The sequence below is a fragment of the Drosophila sulfurigaster genome, chromosome X (genome assembly GCF_023558435.1).
Source record: "Drosophila sulfurigaster albostrigata strain 15112-1811.04 chromosome X, ASM2355843v2, whole genome shotgun sequence".
NCBI lineage: Eukaryota > Metazoa > Arthropoda > Insecta > Diptera > Drosophilidae > Drosophila > Drosophila sulfurigaster.
This window is the reverse complement of record NC_084885.1, coordinates 12,738,863-12,756,232: the sequence shown is the minus strand read 5'-3', so window position 1 is coordinate 12,756,232 and position 17,370 is coordinate 12,738,863. Positions and strand designations below refer to the sequence as shown.

Genomic DNA, 17,370 nt, shown 5'->3' with positions numbered 1-17,370 from the left:
ACAATTCTACATTTTTCAGAACTATATTATATATTTATAAAGACAATTTTAATATTTATTTTTTATTGTCTGAAATGTAACTGTAAACATTCAAAAGCTGTAATACAACTATATGCTCTGAATGGGTTTTATTCACTTATCACTTTCAGTATTTGTTAATTTAATTTAAGCTACATAGTCCAAATTTATTTATGTTCTAATTATTATTTTTACAACTTATTTATTATACATAATTACAATTTAAAACAATTCACAACTATTTCCATATTTACTAATATCATTTTCACTTCGAAGCATTTTATATTTATTTTATATATGGGTATTTCTGTGGCAAAAATGCTTTTAAAGTACAAAAAATATATATACCAAATATAGATAAGATTATGTTATGTTAAGATTCAATTGGAGAAATTAACGAGATGATATTTATTTACTAAAGTACTATTTCAATATATATAACAATTATTTATTTTAAAACTATACAGTCCAAATTTCTTGTAATTTCATTTAAGAGTTTAAGCAGTTTAAAATATTTAAGTATTGATTAGAGCAATGTAAATATATATCTCTTAGATATAAAATACTAAAATATTATACATAAAATGTATTTATTTTGTTGGGACCCGTTTAAAAAATGTATTTTATATTATTTTACATTTACATATATTTGTTGGTTTCATTTAATATTTATATATATTTTGTAAATTTTAGTAAACGAAAAAACCCCATGTTTCTTTTCTGTGCCTCTATATGAAATCAAATCAGGAATTATGTAAAACACTTACGATCAAAATCATCACGCGCACTGCTAAAATTTTGTTTAGCAAAATTTAAAAGTAAAAGTTCACGTGCTTCTTATTTATTGAGTGGCAGTATATAAAAGTAAATTGTTGACTCTAAAAAAAAGATTATTTGTTCTTAAAAACTATTCGATAACCTAAATCTCCAATTGAATATTTATAAAGCATAATTGTTTTATATATTCAGTTACTTTTTATTAACATATGTATTTCATTTTTATTCCATGGCCAAACAAATTCTATTTGAAACTATAAAAACAAAAATTATTTTGATGAAATCAAATCGAATTCAAATGCATTTCAAAGCTATTTGTTTGTGTGTGCTGAACTTATGGATATGAACATTTAACCTATTGACGGTCAATCAAACATTTATCAACAAAAATGTTTTTTACACCCGCTACTCATAGGGTAGAAGGGTATTATATTGTGCCTTCATGAAATGAGTGTAAAGGGTAGAAGGAGGCATCTCCGACCCCTTAAAGTATATATATTTTTGATCAACGTGAACTAATGAGATGATATATCCATGTCCGTTTGTCAGTCTGTCTGTCCGTATAATAACCTTGATCTCAGAGATTATATAAGACAGAGATATAATTCACTTTCGATAGCTTACTGATCAAGTTTGTTTAAAATTTTTGCAACGCAAATCGACAAAAATCGAATAGCAAGCATAAATTTGAAACTAATTCCCAATTCCTTAGGTTACGATTAGATAAAAACTGTAGAAGTTATTTATGAAATATTATATTTTTGGTTGGGTAAAAAGGGGTCTTCATTGCTTTGGCTGAGAATATGGTATATTTTACACTCTATGGTATATTTTTCACTATACCAATATATCAAATGAAGCCTTTTCTTATATTGTATTTTAAGTATTTTTGAGGAATATTAATTAGTTATATTTTAAAATTAATGCATCACTCTTTTGCTCAATATACAAAATATAGCCGTAGGTATATTCTAGTAATATATTTTTCTAGTTGTTTATTTTTGGAGGATTTGTAAAATATGGTTTTATTAACAAAGGTGTAGCCGGTATCTTACAGTCGCGCAAACTTGACTATAAACTTAGCTGAGCTTACCGAATTTTGACTTTAGTTTAAATTGTGCATAAATGCGGATCGTTAACTGTGCGCATATAGAAGTCGATTTAGATAAATAGTTAAAGATAATTAGTTAATGATATGACAACTGGCATTATGACACACACCTACACATAAACACACACACACACATATAAATATATAAACCTTTACTACTTGTTGTTATTCTGTTAACTTTTGCTGCTGATTGAGGGTAAGTTAAGCTACTCAAAAAATGTACAACGCCAAACCGCATTGTCTCGTAGTATGTGCGGAAAATTGTGTAGGAGTGTGTGTGTATGTGTGTATGTGGGTGTGTGGGTGTTTGTGTGTGCGTGCAATCATCGTGACAAAGTTAAGACATTAAGAGACAAAAACTGTGGCATCCATATTCTCTGATTTGTCTCTTCCTCCTTGTCATTGTTGTTGTTGTTGTTGCTTATGCTCCGGCTGTTGCTGCTTCTTCTTCTTCATCTTCTTGTTATTGTTGTTGTTGTTGCTTTGTATGATTTTGCGGCTCATTTGCTTTTATTAAAATTTGCACGTTTTTCACGCTTATCAAACGAGGCAACGCCAAAGCTTTGAGGCTTTGATTGTGCGTAGCCAAATCTCTTTCTCTTTTTTCCTCACGGATTTCAATACACAAAAACCCTGTATGTGCTTGTGTGTGTGTATGTGTGTGTGTGTGTGTGTGTGTGTGTATGCTTGTGAGTTTTACTTTTATGCTAATTTCAAAACAGAAATGAATAAATGTCTTTCGTTTCTTTGGCTTTGCGTCGTTTTTGCCTTTGCTTTTATTATTGTTATGTAAATTTTTATAGTTTCCCCATCATTTAGTTGTCCCCCCTTCTAACACACACACACACACACTTGCACACACACTAACACAATAGCCTAAACGCTTTTTCAATTCGGTTGCTGAACGGAGTTTGGTCTGGCAGACTTTTTTTGTTGAGTTTGGGTCATGCGGTCTGTGGCTGCTGTTTCCGCCTGTCCGTCCGTCTGTCTGTCTGTCCGTCCGTCTGTCTGTCCGTCTGCCTGTCTATCCGTCCATGCGTCGCTTAGCTTTTGAAGTAGAAAATTTAATTTTCATACAGACACTCGCAGACACCAAAAAGAGCTGGCAAGAGAATGAAACAGCGAGAGCGAGAGAGAGAGAGAGAGAGAGGCAAATGCATACATTACGTGGCGCGAGCGCGCTCAAATGTAGGCAATGAAATTTCCGCTTTGCAATCCCTTTTGTCGCTTCCGCTCCCTCTCTCGCCTTTTGTTGCCCCCCTTTTGAGCGTCGCCCAGTTTTTGGGGCGCTGTGGAAACCTTTTGTCTGTCATTTGTTCTAAAAATTGTATGCAATAAATAAAAATTACACGTTCAACAATTTTTATCTCGCTTTTGTGATCTGTGTGCGCCGCCAACAATGGCGCCTCTATATGCGCTTCTCACTACTTCGACTTGAGGGTGACGGGAGGCGGAACGGAGAGCGGGGCGATTTGCCTCTCTACCCTTTTTTTTGGACTTGACTGTCATCTAATTGGATATGTTAGCAGCGTTGTCGTCTTCGACTTTCGACTTTTGGGATTGCTATTTTAGCCATTGGGCTTCTCTGTCCGCCGCCCAAGCAAAGTACAACTAAAAAGACACAAAGACTGGATGAGAAAACAAAAAAAAAAACATCAAGCGAGTGCAAAAAGAATGAACGAGAGAGCAGTGGGGAGAAAAGTGTCGTCGGAGGTCGCAGTGAAAAACTCTTTGGTATGCGTCCAAAAGGCTCAAGCTGAAGCTGAAGCTGAAGTTGGAGTCGTGGCGATACAAAAGCGGCCGCCCTGGCGGGCAATCAGAACTTATGTTTACCCCAATTAAGGTGAACACGAGACCGTTTTTGCGATCCAATGAGTTAGAAACAAGATAAAGGACTAAAAGCCATAGAGAAACGGCAACAATATAAACCGGTCAGGCTGCTCTTTCTCTCCGCTCCACTCCTCTCCACTCCACTCTCGAATGCCTATCGCCTAAGCCGAGACTTGGAGCCACAGCAGCAGACTGCAAAGAGGAGCAGAAGGAGGAGGATGAGGAACCATGCATGTTTACGTGTCGCTGGCGCAAACAATGTCCCTGTCCAATGTCGAGGAAGCAGCAGGGATCAGCAGCTGGCAGTCAAGTCCTCGCCTCGCCATGATTAAAAATTGTGCAAGCGTTCCCCGGCTTGTGGGCAGCCCAAAAACAAAAAAAAAAAAAAAAAAACGAGACCGGGACGAACCTAACTCCAAGCAGGAGCAGAGAAGGGGTGGAGAGGAAAGTGGTGAGGGGATGGGAGAGTGAGATACACGACTGAAGAGTGGCTAGATAGAAAGGCAAAGTCGCAAAATCCAAAAACCAAAGTCGTTCGTTTTTATTGTCATATCAATGCGTAGCGTTGCAAAATGGCAACGGCGTGAGCAAGGAGCGCAAAGGCTTCATTAGGGATGGGCGCGTGACTTCAAAATCGTGAGTCACGACGTGGAATGAGGATTAAAGATATTGCAGCTTCAATTGCATCGAGTTGTCTCGACTAATTCAATTTTAATCGCTAAATTACAAATTGGGAAATAGTCAAATAAGCGATAGACTAAATTTGCTTGTATTTCAAGCTACAATTGTAATAAACGAAGACAAACATAAATTAAAAGAATAACAAATATAGCAACAAAATAAAAATAAACAAATAGCACATCACAAAACCAATTATTAATTTAATAAATAAAAGAGACATACACAAAAATAAATAAATGTGTGTAAATTTATTTATAGAATAATTAAATACAAATAAAATGAATAAAACCAATAATAATAATAAATACGTCTTAAATAACAACCTAAACTCATAAATATTAAAACAAAAATACAATCAAATAAACCCCTAAATATAAAATAAAGCTAAGTAAATAAGTTTAAAAAGAGGTACAATAAAAATCTTTAAATATATAATTATGTAAATGCAAAAAAATAAAAATAAATAAAATACATAAAAATAAAAAATACATATATAAATTTAAAAAATATATAATTATGAATATCATAAAATTAAAAATCAATGATATTATAAATAAATAGAGAATACATATAAAATATAAATACGAAAATGAGTAAGAATATATACATATATTAAAAAAATATGTAATAATAAAATTAAAAGTAAAGTAAATTATAAGAAAATATTATAATTATTTCCATGTTAATTATTATGCCAGATAATATAATAACTAAAAGAAGGGAGTGCTAGATGCAAAGTATATAAAAATTAATAAATAAAATATAACTGCGAAATAAAATAAAAACTAAATATCCTTGAAAGTAATGCGAATGAAATTTCACCAATAGGCTACATTAATATACAATACATAAATAAATAAATAACATATACATATATATATATTAATGCATAAGAAATTACAAATAAAGTTCAACGCAAAAAAAAGTAAAAGTAAAAAGTAAAGTAAAGTAAAGTAAAGTAAAAGTAAAAAGTAAAAGTAAAGTAAAAGTAAAAGTAAAGTAAAGTAAGTAAGAATCGTAAAACGAGGTAACTTTGGTTTCACTCACGACTTTCGTGTCACGCCACTCACGTGGCGCACAAGCTGGTGCAGTTCATACAAAGTGTGGGTTCATAGCTGACAAAACGAACTCGTGTCACGACACTCCATTTTTATTTAAAATGGAAGCGATTTGCAGTTTGCGCACGCATCCAGCTCAAGGATCAACCCCTTTAGTGTGTTGTATATGTGTGTGTGTGTTGTGTGTGTGTGTGAGTAGCGAGCGAGTACTTGGCCGTCTCGATGGCTCGTAATACTCATTAGCCATAACGACCTGCAGGCAGCTGCGTCCCAGGCAGCCGCATCTCCAACGTTCCAACTCATGTAGATGTCCAATGTTCATGTCCATGGCCAGGAATGTCTGGATGGAGCAGAGTACGAACAGGAGCAGGAATATCTCGGTAACCCATCAGCCAAACAGTCGTGCGGCATGTGGCAAGTGGCATGAGGCATGAGGCATGAGGCAGCCAGCCAGACAGCCAGCCACGCAGCCATGCAGCGCACAGATCAAAGCGTGGGGCAGGTTGTGTCCCGGCATGCCTTTGTTTTGCTTCTGCTTCTCTATTGTTTGGTTTTGTTTTGTTTTTTCGTGTTTTGTTTCGTTGTGATTTGATTTGATTTGATTCGAGATGATGTGGTTCAGGTTTAGGCTTTAGCTTCGCAGAAACAACAGGCAGGAGACGTGGCCTATCTGCGCCTTTCCACTATTTACACAGCTGATTTTATCTAGTTCGATTGGCAATTTATCTCAAATGTTTCAACCCACTGACAGACGCAGTTCAGTTTACCTGCCAAGACTGAGGGGGAGGAGGAGAGGGGGCTAGGAACAGGACCCGCTTTATAATTGGGCCTGGCTGGCAACAAAACATGCTATCGGTTTTTGAATCTTAATTTCTTTGAACAAAATCAAAGACCCGGTGACGCTGCCAGCTAAAAGTTAACTAAGCAGCAGCACACACACACACACACACACGCACATTCCCTCACCCTTACTGTATGTGTGTGTGTGTGTGTGTGTGTTGGGGCCAAATCGCAACAAATGGAAATTTTGTCAAGCTTGAAATCCTTTTATAATGACAAAAGGTTTCACCTCTAAGCCGATTACAGCAACGGAGACACTTCACTCCCATGGAACTGGGAACATGGAACACAGCATACTTTTAGGCGAGGCCCACAAGTGCGACAGGGACGGACAGAGCGACAGCAAACGATTTTGAGAGTGAACGGGCAACTGAGTTGCTGGCCACCATCTGTGCGAGTGCGAGTGCGAGCGAGAGGCAACGAAAGCGCATTTCAAAGTTTTGCCGAATGCGACGCTTACTTTTGTAATTAGTTTGCAGTGGAGCATAGAAAAAGTGAAAGGAAAAGATCGTTGCCCCTACTATGCTTACATCCTTATCGATTATCGGCATAAAAAGAGCAACTGCTAATGTTGTTGAAAACCCCATTGTAAAAAACAACTAACCTCAACTATAAATACCAACTGTTTCCGTATGACAAATGCTAGAAGATGCTATGAGATTCCTCCTTCCGCCTGTTTCATACATTTCCTGCTGGTCCACAGTTATAATACCCTTCTACACTATGGGTAGCGGGTATAATAAACAATAAAAGAAATAAAATAAATAATGACGCTGCTTCAAAGTCTGTTAAAAAGAAGACTTACATTTCAAATATAAATAATTAATTTAAATTGAACTGAAATAGGATCCGAAAACTTTTAATTACCATTAAAGACTGTAAATTTCAACTTACATACTGAAATAGACTGCAATAAAGATCCAAAAGCTCTAAATTACCTAAAAAAAAGTGTAAATTTGAATTTACATTTCAAATATAAATAAAAAATTAATTTAAATTGAACTGAAATAGACTGCAATAAAGATCCGAAAACTTTTAATAACCAAAGAAACATCTTCCAAGTCGGGTTAATTTCGTATTTTTATTTAGCCGTTAACGAATAGTAACAAAGATCAAAGATATGATATGATGTTTCAGATGCTTCGCCATTTCATTTATGTTTCGGATAATAATTCATCCAAATCCACGATTTCTATCTCAGAAGGAACACGCTCATAGTAGCGTGGGTAAGCCGAAGCTTGAGCTCGAGCATAGACATGCTGACGGGAATGGCCACGTGAATGCGTATGTGAATGTGAATGTGACTGATGATGGTGATGATGATGTTGATGTTGAGCCATGGGGGAGAACGAAAAGCTGCCGGTTGACGCCGGGCTGCCAACAGTTCTGCCTGCAGCCCAGGCAGCGACACCGCCACTGCCAAAGCCACCGCCACCGCCAACGCCACCGCCGATGCCAATGCTACTGCCAGGGACTCTGATTGTGCCATGCATGAGTGAAACGTGATTGACCAGATTGCTCATGCGCATCGTTTGCGGCGATGGCATCGCGGCGCACAGCGGACAGATGACAAGAGTGCTATCGCCGCGATGCTGTGACTGCACATGCTTCACCAGCTCCCGGGCCGAGTGTCCCATCTTGCCGCAAAAGGGGCACGTGAAGCTATCGGCGCTCATCTCGGGCATGCGTTCGCCATCAAAGTACATTTCACGCGCCTCGCGATCCAACAGACATTGGAATGGATGTGTGTTGCGGTGGGCATCGGTCTCCACCTTGTTCTCGAAGCACAGGCTACACAGATCATAGTTGTCGCAGCGCAAGCACTTGTAGCGATGGTGAATCATGTTGATCAATTCGCAGCCATCGCATGTCACATTCCACGACGTTGTCATTTTGCTGTGTGTGCAATGTGCAAAAGTCAATTCACTATTAATTCACTTTTTTCTTTTTTACTCACCTTGTGTTTTTCGTTGTGATTTGTTTTATTCCTTTCTGAAATGTAATATTTTTTGTCGTTGCAGTTCTAGTCTGAACTTCTTTTTGTTAGAATTGTCAGCAAAAGCAATGTGAACTCTTCTGAATGCTGTTTAACCTCAACTTGAATCAATGCTGTCAAATGCATGATACAATTATAGATATATATATATGTATATATGTATAATATATATATAATTGTATCATGGCTGAATGCAACTCTACATGAAATTACAAGAAATACTAAATGCACTTAATACCAAATGCTGTTGTTCAACACTGGCAGGAGTCACAGGGTGCACACTTTTTTTTTCGCTTTTGTTCGCTTTTATATTTCTATTTTATATACAAAAATGTTATTTAATACTTAGCAGCAGTTTTTTTTAAATTTAATTCACGATCACACTTTCTCTATTTAACTATTGCCTTCTTAGCTGAGAGTTGCTTTTTGATCTCTTTCATACATCCATGTCAACAAGAAAAACTGCGTATTTGGTGTGAAAGAGAGAGAGCTCGACTCTAAAAATTTTAGAGTGACCGCCTTGACAACCTAATTGTACCTAAATTTGTCACGGAAATGGTAAAAAAAAACCAAATATGTATGGTCACAATAATTAAAAATTTGCATATTAATCAACAGTTTTTCTTAATGCAATTAATTGAATTTAAGCAAACGAAAGATGCGCGCCCTCTCTTTCTCTCTTTGTCTTTTGCTCTCTTTCAAAGATCAATGTCAGCAATGCAAAATCTGCATGTTTGTTGAGAGTGAGAGAGAGACAGTAAGCTCGACTCTCTTTTCGCTTTAAAGCGTTCTAGTGCTGAATAATTCCTTTAATAATTTTATTTAGTGTTTACCTTTGTTTTAATATAAAGACTGAAACTCTGATCCCAGATGAATGAAATGGAGTGCGAAACAACATACATAATTATATATTTCGCAAGCTCCATCAATTTAAGTGTGACCATTTTTAGAAAACTTTGTGGGCACGGAACGGTTAAAAAAGTTTTTAATGAAAACATAAAATTCATGGCCACACGACTAAAACAATCACCAGACAAATTATTTATAGAAAGAGATGTACTCAAATCCTATTCCAAGAATATTGTCGTCATATTCTAAGCTAATTTTCTTAAGTGCAATATATTTTTGATTTGAAATTTTCTATTCAAGTATATCGAACTATCGATACGTATTGACAGTGTTGGCAGATGAACATTTGTAAGCTTGCCAGATGCATATCTAACACTATCCAACACTTAATTCAATAAGAGCGAATTAATTTATTACTTTCATATTTAAAGAGTAATTATAATTTAAAAATTCTATTTGTGATGGCATCTTTTTGGATTTATAATAAAGTTATGCATTGATTTAAAATTCTCTGTAAATATTTGATGAATAGCTTCGCTTGAAATATTTCTATTATCCTGCATCTTTAAACTTGCTGCAAATGCTTGTCGCCTTTGGAAAGTTGACTGAAATCTTTATTGGCTGCCACAAAGAGGGACTTGAGAGAGAGAGGGAAAGAGAGGTATATCGGCATGTCTCCCTTATGTGTGCATAATACATCAAAATTCGTTTCGTTTGTTCGCGCTTTGTACATAAATTTCATGCAAATTGACTAATTAATTTTTGTGCAATGGATTCTTATCGTGCAATGCACCGACTTGCTGGCTGCCTTGCTGGCCTAAGCCAAAGTAATATATTTGCATACGACAACACAGTGAGTGTGTCTGGGAGTCAATTGAAGTGTAGAGAGCGAGAAAGAGAGAGAGAGAGAGAGAGTGAGCGAGAGCGAGAGAAAGAGACGAAGGTTCAAGTTGGCTCAACCAGGATGCGCCTAAGCTGTGTGTAGTCGATGTTGCACCCACGCACTGTGCCACTTGCCACTTGCCACTTGCCACTGCATCGTGCAACGTACTGTGTGCAGCACAGAAAAGTGCCGACCACAGTGCACACGTTGCAGCACAAACACAACAATTTTAATGACGGATATTAAGCATAACCACAGCCATGGCAAGCCACTAGAGCTTCCAGAGCTCAGAGCTCATTCTTCGTCGTCGTCGTCGTCGTTGTAAGTGTAGCCAACGGCAGCGAGAGAGGCATAAAATTTACAATACTTCCGTGCTTTATTTTGATTTTTTGCTCGGCTTTTCTTTTACTATTATTGTTCGGGGCCCGTTCGCAGCATGAACAGAATATAAGTATAGCTGCAGGACGCAAACAGCCAGAGTCAGAGCCAGAGCTAGGGGATAGGGAGAGGAGAGTAGTGCTTTAAGCCTGCCAAATATGCTGATTGCAGCAATAATGATGATTATGTTTGCCTGGCCTGCATGCACGACGCAAATTTGTTAGTCAAAGCGGAAGGAAGTCGAAGCATTGACAATGCCAGCGACACGAAACAAACAGCAACAACAACAGCAACCAGCAACCAGCAACATTGCTGTTGCAACAAAAGTGTGTTGCAGTTGCAAGTGAGTGTGCTACGACAATGACGAACAAAAGCATTTAACGACTTGCAAATGCAGCCAACCAACATCAACCCCCCAACCCCTCTGTCCAACTATTCAGCTGTCCAACTGTTTCAACTGACTGACTGACTAACTGACATATAAACAAATGGCATAGATAGGGGGCAAGCCGAAAGGAAACAATTTTCCAATTGGCCCACAAGTCGCCAAGTCGCATGCACTACAATTCCCATTTGCAATTTGATCCACAGCAGCAGCAACTGATATCAAATTGTAAATAATTGCATAAAAATGTAAATAATCAATAGCCATAAATTTATAAACAAAAAAAGTGAAACCTAGAAATATAAATAAATTAATCAAAGTTGCTCTAAGCAACTTATTCAAAAAATTCCCTTTCAATAAAAATATATTATCTATCTCAGTTATATTTAACTTGATTACAATTTAGGAAAAAGCTCTCTTCACATTTTATATTGAGCAGTTAGCTAAAAATTGGATAGATTACTTGATATGCTTTATTAAATAAAATTTATAATAATTGTGATTTAAGTCTTTTGAATGTGTTAAATAGTTAATAGCAGCAATTGGAATAGTTTTTAGAAAGTCATAAATTTAAGTAAGTGATTTCTCAATAACATATTTTTGGAAATAGTTTGTTAATTAATTTGCCTAGTAAAGTATTAGTTTTTATACTTTTTATTAAGCATCAGCAAAATGTAAAAAGCTTGTTAGTGTTCATCAAAATTTCAAAAGAATAAATATGTTATTTATTTATGAGATTGTTTTAAATATGATTTATTATTTTATGACATTCATTACTTTTACTCTTTTTAAAACATTCCTTTATATTGAAATATTTGGATGCAATTATTAAATTGGAAATTGAGTTATATTTCATTCACCAATTGTTAATATTCATGTAATGTAAAGTTTCTATTTTTTCCTATTTTCGATTAATATTTATTTTGTCTGGAGCAATATTTATATATTACAGTTTTACAGCATTTTTCAAATTTGAAAATTGAATAACTTTCGAATTTCTTTCAATATTTAACAGTTAATTTATTAATTATTTCTTTATTTTTTGTATTTACTGATTATGCAAACTTATATTAAGTTAAGTTTTTATCAAATTTTTAATTTCTGTATATTATTTATATAAATATTTATTTTGCCATGATTAAATTTCTAATTTCTTGACATATTTGGTTAATTTGGTAATCATTTTGATTATTATTATTATTATATGTTTTTGTTGTATTTACTGATTACTTAAATTCATATATAAAGCTCAAGATCTGAATTCAATTAATATAGTATATGTTGTTAAATTCTATCCTCTTCCCTTCTGAAAGCTGCTCAAACTTCTCTGACTAGTCGATATACCCCAGAGTGTAGGGCATTGTTGACCGTTGAGTTTACCAAAAGTGCTGGGCAAATTATTGCATTGCGTGCGGAAAGTTTTGAAGCACCTGCAGCCAAAACGCAGCCAGCACCGGATGAATCGCTGCGGCCATATTAGCAAAGTGAATAGGTTTTTATTTGTAACGGAAATGTGGAAATTATTGCCAGTTGTTTGTTCGTTGTCGTTGTCGTTGTCGTTTTCGCTGCTGTTTGTATTAGTTGGCTGGCTGGCGACTGGTTGGACTTGGTAGCTTGTTGTTTTGCCTGCTGCTGCTACCTGTTACTATTAGTTGGCTTGCTTTGATTTGCATAAGACACAGGTGACAATTTACCCAGCAGCTGCCTTCTATGCAATGCTCCGCTCTTCACTCTCTTCACTCTCCGCACTCAATCTCATTCATGCACGTCGAAAGCAGCTTAGAGCGCACTTTACCTCCAACTGGTGGTCAGCATTAAGCTGAGCTCTCGAAATGCTTCTACTTGCAACTTGCAACCTGCGACTTAATGGCTGCCGAAATAAAAACTCCATCTACCGACTCTATTCCTCATATTCCGAAACAACAAATAGAGTAACTCGAATCGCGGCTGTTCGTTGCACTTACTTTGCAGCTCGCTTCTCTCTATTATTTGCGAAAATACTCGATAGCGATCGACTGACGGAACTGAAACACAGACTCAATGGCAGCGATTCTCTCTACAAAGCTTTCTAGTATTTTTTTTTTACACATTCTCTGGCGATTGTATCGATACTCGAATAAAAAGTTTACAAATTTAACTTCGTTTGATTGTACATCAATTTGAATATACATATGATATAAAACATATAAAAAGTAAATCCATTATTATTGCTAATTCACAGCACTTTATTAATTATTATTTTCTATGTTTCATTAATAATTAAAATACCTTATAAAAAAATTATTATTATTTTTAATAATAATATTCCTTATTACAATGATATGAGAAAATTGTAAAAGTTTATGAGTTTGAAGAAAAGAAAATCAGATTTTATTAATAAAAATGCAAGGAAAACAGAATATGCAATTTTTAAAGAATCAAGTATTTACAAAAAAAAACTCAAAAATACACACAACGTTTTAACACACGAAAAAGTTTCAAAATATTACTAAAATCAATAAAATAATTACTTACAAAATGTATTATTAAATGTAAATGTAAATGTATTATTATTACATTCAATTCATATTCAATTAATTTTTACTACGCTTAAAATTGATTTTATTTAAATTAAAATAAAGGTTGATAATTAATAATCGATTGTATTGTAAAAGAAATGAAGTAATAAATCGAAATCTTAGTGTTAATTTTAATTATATTTAACATTTTGAAATAAATATCACAAATCGCAATATTATTTTTTGGCATTTAATTAATGAATGTATACAACAAAATATTTGACATTTATTTATTTATTTGTTTCCTAGCTCTTCAAACTAAAAGTGATACATTATTATAATATTTAAAGTATTTAATTGTTTCTTTGTTTCCTAGCTCCACAAAGTAAAGCTCTTAGAATATTTTTATTATTATTTCACCAAGATTGTCAAGAATCCGAACAAATAAAACAAAATAGTTGCAGAAATGATAAATAAATACGAATACAAAAAAAAAAATAGAAAAATCGTGCTTAAATTAAGATGAACGTCAGTCAAGATTATATCATGTGAAAATAGAACCAAGATTATTTGAAGAAAAAATCTTAAATTAAGAGTTGAGTAGATTTAAGTAGAAGAAGTTGAAGTAATAACAACTTCTTCTATTATTCAATTTAGATATTTTTGTCTCTGTGTAGGTGAATATAATTGCAATATACATTAATTTCAAATGCAGCTTAATAGAAAACCACTTCCATTACTTGAGCTAGTTCTTTTTTGAGAGCTTTCTTAAAGCGCTGCGAGTCGAGTGACTGAAGACAGCTCCGTGGGGAGCAGCATTCTGTGACCGCAGCTGATCGCAGCTGCTGACTCTGCCACAAAAGTATGCAATGTAATGTGTGTGGCAAGTATGTGAGAGGGGTGTGTGCAGCAACATGAAGAGCAACAAGCAAGAAGCAATTGGAATTGGCTGTGGCAATATCGATGCAATGCCTGACATTTGGCCTGCACTTTGAGCTGTTGATTTATGTATGTGCTGGGCAAACGTCTTGCTCTTTTGGAATTTAATTTAATTTATATTTCATTTGCAAGAGAGAGAGACGAACCCAAAGAGGGTGCCCAATGTGAGTGGAGTCGAGTCGAGTCGAGTTGAGTTGAGACTCAGATCCATATGTCCATGGAGAAATTTCGCTGTTTGTTGCTCTCGGGCAGCGGGGTTTTCTTTTTTTATGCATGTCGCCATTAACTGAAATGCCTGGCTGAACCATCGAATGGCTGGCTGTTTGGCTAGCCAATGCGATTCCTTTGAGCTGGCTCGCAGTACATTAGTGTGTGACATGGGGCCCTACCTCTTGTAGCCACAGCCACAGCCACAGCTATAGCAACAGCAACAGCAACAGCTTCAGGCGGCACACTCACACACTCATCAAGATTGCAACGTTTGTTGGTCCACACTTCAGTTCAGTTCAGTTCAGTTCAGTTCAGTTTGGTCTGGTTTCAGTTTGGCTGTGTGTGTTTGCCTTGCATTTCTCGTGGGAAATCAGTTTAATGGAAATTATAACATTCGATTACTTTTCAAACTAAACTCTCAAGCTTGAGCTCGAGCTCAGCTCAATTCAATTCACCTCCATTTTTAGCTGTTTAGCTCTAGCCCCAAAAATAAGTGACAGCTCTCTCAGTGCTTAAAGTCACAGATTGCTGCTGAACACAGTCGAGTTGCTTTTGTCAACTGCCTATAAGTATGCTGGGGCAAATAACTGGAAAATGCCAACACATCTCTCGGAGTATAGCATGAGAGTTGTTCAGCATGTATTAGACAGCCGTTGGCATGGGTACATTTTTTTTCCTCTCTCTCTCTCTTTGTTTTCTCTCTCATTATTGTGTTTTGTTTATACGTGTGCTTCTATTTTTTCACAGCACTTTTTTTTCCTATTTTGATTCAGATTCTCTGTGGCAGACGCTGCCAGGTGAAGTGTTTTTAAGTGACAAAACAATGGACAGCTGAAATGGACATTTGCTTTTGATGGCCAGCAAAGAGCGGGGAGAGCTGCCAGCGACGCTGCAGCGCAGAAAAACCAAAACCAAGACCTGAATCACAACCACAAACACACACACACACACACACACACACACAAACACATACAGAGAAGAGTTCAGATCCAACGGGTTGCGAAATTACATTACCTAATCATTTTCTTCTTCTAGCTTTCTTTATTCTTTTTGTTTTTACTGCTTGTGTTTTTTTTACTGCGATTCAACCGCATGCTTCTCAATTTCTTTTTTAATTCAAGTTAAAACTTAACAATTTCATTTTTCCGAAACTTAAAATTTCTTACACTTTTAAGCACAATTTTTTCATTATTTCATTTTTAGTTTTGACTTCAACAAAATGTGCAACTTTAAAGTGTTTATTTGTCTCAATATTTGTAAAAGTAAATTTGAATTTGTGAATTTTTGACTAATGAAAACTTCTTGTAATTTCAGTATTGTAAACATTTCTATTTAATTTGTATTCACTTTTTGTTAGTTTTTGAACAACACTGAACACAGTCGAGCAGATTTGACTGTATCTTTCTTACTTGTTTTTGTATTATAAATATTTCTCTATAAATTGTAAAATATAAAAAACCACTTTCATTTTTTTTTCATTTAAGTTTTTAAGCAACTTCAAACTTTTTATTTCTCTTAATAGTAATATAAATACAATTTTGAAGTTTTCTAAATTTTCGCTTATAAACATTATTGCATACATTTTTCTTTTATTTGTAAAAAGGAAATATCAATTTTATTTCGTTCTGTTTAGTTTACAAATTTTGACTACAGAAAACTGTTTATTGTTATAAACATTTCTCTATAGGTTGTATAAAATTATATAAATTTCGAATTTACTTGTAAAATGTTTATTGCTTTAAACATTAGCATAAATTCAGTTTTTTAATTTGGGCTACTAAAAATTTCTAATGTAGAATTTGTTATGAATTAAATATTAAATTTTCATTAATTTCATTTAATTTCTCTTAATATATGTATGCATAGTATTTATTGCAGTTTAAAGTGCTGCTCATTATGGTTCTAATAATTTAATTCGATCTTGGGGCGATGGCAGCAAATTCATTCGTTTGATTTTCTTTAATTCCGCTGCCTACGTGACGGCTACGTGATGGCTCCAAACTCTCGCCCACACTTCATGTGTGGGTGTATAGTATGTGTGTGTGTGTCAGTGTGTGTGTGAAGGTCACGTGGCGCACTTCGACGCGTCGACAAGAAGGTTGGTTGGCTGGATGGCTGGATGGTTGGATTGTTGGCAGGTAGTCAGCGCTAAGAGCGCTGGCAGCCGATGTCGATGTTGAGTTTAATGAAGTGCAACGAACGTTGTGCAATTGAAATGCGTGGTGCAAGTGCATTTAGATGCGGCACCTGAAATGGAGGAAGAGAAATCGAATGAAGACGAAGACGAAGACGATGCAGTCGAAGACGTTGAACGCGACGCACAAATCACAGCGGGAATTGTTGTTGTTGTTCTTGTTGTTAAGCAGCAATCGTTTGCTGGTGTTCTTGTTCTTGTTGTTCCTGTAGTTGTTGCTGGCATCATCAAGTGCCGTTAAACATGCCACACGCATCAAAGCGAAAATGCTGCAAATACCAACAACAACAACAACAAAAATACATGCGGCATAAAAAGCTCGAGCAGCGCAAGGCACGAGTGCTAAATAAACCAAAAACGAAAACATAACAACGAGTCAAAATAGCAAAAAAAAAAAAAACCCAAAAAGAAGTCGACTCTCTCACTTCCTCGCTGTCTCTCTCGCTGCCTGTTAGAACTGTTCCCACTTGGCTCTGGCGTCACTGTTGCGTCGCTGTTAAACTGTTCTCAGACGCTGTCTTTGCCATTGCAGACATTCGACGTCGTCGTCGACTGCGCTGCCCGCTTCTTGCTGCCTGCTGCTCTGCTCTGTTCGCTGCTCGGCGTCTGCGCTTTACATTCAGTGCTAAACTCAGGCTTCGGCTCAGCTCTTGTTCACCGTTTTTAGATCATGGCCAGGCATAATCAGGACATTCAGCTGCTCGCTGCCTTTGACTGTGGACG

The 17,370-nt window shown here is 35.8% G+C and overlaps 1 protein-coding gene across 1 annotated transcript; it reads right to left on the bottom strand.

Annotated features, from left to right (window-relative positions):
• Positions 1 to 7,377: 7,377 nt before the first annotated feature.
• LOC133848849 (E3 ubiquitin-protein ligase KCMF1) lies at positions 7,378 to 8,424 on the bottom strand. The gene is made up of 2 exons (XM_062284549.1): positions 8,273 to 8,424; positions 7,378 to 8,211 (listed from the first exon to the last, which is right to left on the bottom strand). Exon 2 carries the CDS (start codon positions 8,205 to 8,207, stop codon positions 7,470 to 7,472), a length of 738 nt encoding a protein of 245 aa, XP_062140533.1. The 5' UTR covers positions 8,208 to 8,211; positions 8,273 to 8,424; the 3' UTR covers positions 7,378 to 7,469.
• Between the last annotated feature and the right edge of the window lie 8,946 nt (positions 8,425 to 17,370).

Excerpts from the sequence above, each read along its gene's own strand:
- LOC133848849 (XM_062284549.1), bottom strand. The coding sequence starts at position 8,207 with ATGACAACGTCGTGGAATGTGACATGCGATGGCTGCGAATTGATCAAC.